The 4,766-nt window shown below is 48.4% G+C and overlaps 1 protein-coding gene across 1 annotated transcript; it reads right to left on the reverse strand.

Moving 5' to 3' along the window:
- Positions 1-2,297: 2,297 nt before the first annotated feature.
- On the reverse strand, positions 2,298-3,709 carry LOC121589254 (uncharacterized protein K02A2.6-like). The gene has a single exon (XM_041908014.1). The coding sequence runs from the start codon at positions 3,506-3,508 to the stop codon at positions 2,339-2,341; it is 1,170 nt and encodes a 389-aa protein (XP_041763948.1). The 5' UTR covers positions 3,509-3,709; the 3' UTR covers positions 2,298-2,338.
- Between the last annotated feature and the right edge of the window lie 1,057 nt (positions 3,710-4,766).

Raw genomic sequence — 4,766 nt, forward strand, 5'->3', positions numbered from 1 at the left:
TCATGGCGCTGTCCCGCTTTAAATTAACTATTCTATGACACTCAGCTGATAATTGTTGTAACGTAACATCAGGCTTATCCTCTATACGCGCGAGCATCCTAGTCCTCATGTCTTTATCTGACTCGTCCTTGAGTCCGCACACGAAAAGTAAACACTTTAACTGCTCTTCTCCCATTTTACTCAGTTCAAAATCAACACACGCTTTGTTGAGCCGGCACGCAAATGTGAGATGATCCTCGCTACTTTTTTGTGTAATTGGAGACACTTAAAACGTTTACTAAGTTGTGATTCGCGTGTATCAAATAACGTTTCGAGCTGTGCTATCGTTTCATCGAAATGGAAATCACCAGCGCGCGCAGGTAGAATGAACGATAAATACCTGTCATGCTCAATGGGGCCGAGCTTTCGTAGCAGTAGACGAACCTTCGCTGCATCGTCGATACGAGCCGCATCCTTTTTGAACAGCTCGTCGTAGCGCGAGAACCACGCTCTGAAAGTGATGCCGCTCTCACCATCGAAACGAAATTCACTAATGTTGCGGGAGAGCGCTTCGATCACTTGCTCCGGTTGGAAGCTGGGGACGGCAGGATTCAGCGTATACATTCGCTGGCACATGATTTGATTCAGCAACTGCTGTTGCTGTGCCATCTGTTGTTGGAGCAGCTGCAACGTTTCCGCCATCGTGTTGGCGCCTGTGCTGGAGCCTGAGATCATCGACCCCGTTGGCAATGGTTGCGATGACCCATGTTGAGCAGCAAAGTGCGATGGCGGAGGGACACCCGAATGCGATGGCGCAGGCCGGTCATCACGGCCGAAATTTACAGCTTGCTCAGGATAAGTACCGGCATGGTGCTGCGTAACACCGCCAATAACAGGTCCGCCGGGTTGTTGCACTGGGTCCAATGCACTGGGCCGTCCAAATGACGAACGCCGTTGATCTTCATCGGGATGCACGCCTGCACCGTTTGCCTCAATGGTGCTCATCCTCCGTCGTTTGCGTTGTGGTCGCGGAATTTTCGTCGCGTGGGTAAAATAAAACAATAAAAACAGAAAAACGTTAGACTCGTCGCCACTTTTGTGTTCGGATGACCGATGAAGCGTTGATAATATAACGCGAACACAAACTACAATTTACAACTTATATTATAAGTAAAATGATAACATCCGTGCCGCGCTGACACACAACCGTTCGCCACCAAAGCCAGATCGGAAGAGAGAGAGCAATTCCTTAATTCTAATTCTCCTAATTCTAATTCTCCTAATTCTCCAGATTTCGCCTTGCCTATCTAGTTTCGCCTCTCTCGTTGCGTCGGCCGCCTGACTGGTATCGGCGGCTGTCTCCAGCCGCGATCCAGGGGTGAGCAACAATACGATCACAACATCTCCAGTAATGGCTATACCTGAATTTTCCAAAGCCATTATCATTGGACGATATTGCTCAGACAAACCAGCCAATAGAAGCGTTCCAATCCACTCTTCGGAAATCGCAAAGCCTATTCCGTTGAGTTGATGCGACGTTGAAATTGTGCGGTTAACGTATTCGGACATGGATTCGCAAGACGACAAATCCGTTGTTATCAGCTTGTGCAGCAGTCCGACTCTTCTAGTAAGACCAGAATCTTCAAAAGCTCTCTCCAACTTAGCCCAAACTTCTCTTGCTGTCGTTGTTTCCTTGACGTGCACATAATTCAACGCATCAAGAAGAAGGATGATTTTTGCTCTTGCCTTGCGATCCTTGCCTGCATCCACGGCTACGTAGCTCCCGTCGTCATTCTTTTTCGGCTTTACCACGCACCAGAGATCTTCGAGCTCAAGGAAGGTTTGTACCGCAAACTTCCAAGTGTCCTAATTTTCTCTACCGGTAAGACGTTCGATGCCAGGAAGATTCGACGAAACTATGCTACTACCTGCAGCGCTTGAGGATCCAGTGGAACTTGAATTCATCTTCGGTTTCTTGTCACTTGATTGAAAATTACACTTCTTCAAATATCGTACTATTCTGGGCCCATAACCTATTGGCAGTAGTGCAAACAACCAGCGTATTGTATGGTTAGGAACAGAATGAATTTATTTGGTAGAAAACTTATAACTGTTAAGGTCTGTCGTCATGTATTTAAAATAAGAGGTGGACGAATGCACGCGAATAAGTTAACACATATAAAAACGTTTGTTCACTATCCTATGTGGAGGCGCGCCGGAGAGAGAGTGATCCTTCGGGGATCACGTCATAAGCCCGAACCTAACGGCATCTCACGAGATGCGTGCACTCATCTGTGAGAGCCGTGATACATACAGGTTGGCTCACTAAGGCAAAATATTCACCATAACATCTCCCTCCTTAAAACGTTCGGTACACATCGAACCGACTGGGCGGTCTTCTGTTGCGAGAAGAGCGACGTGGTTCATGTACCGAATCGATTGTTTGATCCGTTCTGAGGGATGTAGCTCTTCTTCGTGGACATTTGATGAGTGTTGGGCGGCTGCTCTCAATATTAAAATTAGTAGATGGTACAATACAGGACGACACAGGCGCTGGCGGTGAGGACGGTTTATCAGCTTCTAGCTGGCCCGAAGATGCAGGTACTGGTGACGGATTAAAGTGCCAAGCATCGAATAACAGATCCAAAGGTAGTGGTGAATGGGCCCGTGTTGTGTCCTTAAACGAACCGTCGCTGATACGCCGACGTAGCTGATTAATGTGTCGACGGAACGTCTTCCCCTCAGCAGTCCGAACCAGGTACATGTATCTGCCTTGCCGATCGACCACCGTAGCAGTGACCCATTTCCAATCGTTCAGGCGGTACTCCTTAGCGTAGATCGACTCACCGGGATTCAGCTCACGAACTCGTAGACCAGCACTCGGTTGTGAAGCTTGACGTGGCGGCAATAACAGCTCTAGCAAAGTCCTGGGACGCCTGCCTAGCATAATCTCGGCAGGAGTTTTCGAATTATTCAGCTGAGCGTTCGGGGTGGCCCGATAGGTCTGCAAGAAGGTGTCCAGAGCTTCTCGTAACGTGAGACCATCGGCTGACATCTTCCTCAAAGCGCGCTTAAAGGTGTCGACAAACCTTTCAACCTGCCCGTTGGATTGCGGGTGATACGGCGCTGTCCTGATGTGCTCAACCCCATTTTGCCTACAAAAAGATTCAAAATCTGTGCTAGTGAATTGTGGACCATTATCCGACACAAGTGTTACTGGGTTGCCAAAACGAGCAAATATGTTACGCAGTATACTTATCGTTGCCGTTGTTGTTGTACTGCTCGTTGGAATCACTTCTGGCCACTTCGAGAACGAATCGACAATCACCAGGTACCATTCCCCGTTGAGTGGTCCCGCGTAGTCGACATGAATGCGGTACCACGGACCTGGTGCTTCTGGCCAGCTGGTCGACTTGATGTGAGTTGGAGACTTAGCTGCTATCTGGCATGAATGACACGAGTTCACCCAATCGACAATGTCATGGTCCATTGATGGCCAATAAAAATTACTTCTGGCCATGGCTTTCATCCTATTTATTGCTGGGTGCCCGAGATGAACCTGTTTCAACCAGGTGCGTTGCAATACTTTGGGGATTACCACCCTCTCTCTAAATAGGAGACACCCGTCGATTGCTGTAAGCGAATCTTTTCTGTCATGGAAGCGCGACAGTTCTCCTTCATAAGCTGCATTATTTGGCCATCCATGTTTAACGTATTGAAGGACTTTGGATAATAATCTGTCGGCTTTGGTTTCTCTACTTATGTCGATAAAATTAACTGGAACATACTGAATAGCATTAGTTACCAATGATTTAACTTCCGCCCCTAATGTAACACATGCTATCACTGAATCTTCGTCTGGCTTGGCGTGTGTGTGTATCAGGCGGGAAAGAAGGTCAGCGTTGCTAAACTGATCGGTGCGAACGTATTCTATTTCAAAATCATATGCCAGTAGAGCGAAACGTTGCAACCGATTGGCTGTAAAATTGGGGATCCCTTTTTTCGACCCAAATATTCTCAAAAGCGGCCGATGATCTGTTTGTAATAAAAACTTTCTGCCGAATATCATCTTATGAAATTTTTTTATCGCAAAAATTATGGCCAAGCTCTCGCGATCAATCTGGCTGTATGCTTTTTCTGTCGCTGTGAGGGCGCGCGAGGCATGCTGGACCACCCGAATAGATCCGTCAGGATACTTACTTACTTACTTATCCGGCACTACAACCGCTTTGCGGTCTTGGCCTGCCTCAGGAGTGTCCGAAACCGCTCACGGTCTCGCGCCTTCGTCTGCCAGTCCGTTATCCCGGCCTTAATGGCGGACGCCTCCACGCCATCTTGCCACCTCAATTTGGGCCTACCACGCCTCCTCTGTCCTTGTGGACGGCCTAAAAAGACTTTACGGGCTGGGTCGTCCGTTTCCATGCGTATAACATGGCCAGCCCACCGGAGCCTGGCGAGCTTTATACGCTGTACGACAGTGAGGTCGCCGTACATCTCGTATAGCTCGTCATTATAGCGGCTCCTCCATTGTCCTTCCACACATACGGGGCCAAGTATCCTTCTGAGCATCTTCCTCTCGAACGCGGCTAAGAGGGTTTCGTCAGATTTGGACAGTGTCCATGTCTCAGAGGCGTATGTGAGTACTGGTACTATATAGGTACTATATAGTCCCAGCTTCGTCCGTCGCGACAGGTTCTTTGAGGTGAACTGATTTTTCAGGCTGTAGAATGACCGGTTGGCAGCCAGCATCCTTGCGCGCAACTCAGCTTCCATGCTGTTGTCGTTGC

This window comes from Anopheles merus, chromosome 2R, assembly GCF_017562075.2.
Source record: "Anopheles merus strain MAF chromosome 2R, AmerM5.1, whole genome shotgun sequence".
Lineage (NCBI taxonomy): Eukaryota > Metazoa > Arthropoda > Insecta > Diptera > Culicidae > Anopheles > Anopheles merus.

Bases quoted from the DNA above. Each gene is read 5' to 3' on its own strand.
- LOC121589254 (XM_041908014.1), bottom strand. From the start codon at position 3,508: ATGAAAGCCATGGCCAGAAGTAATTTTTATTGGCCATCAATGGACCAT.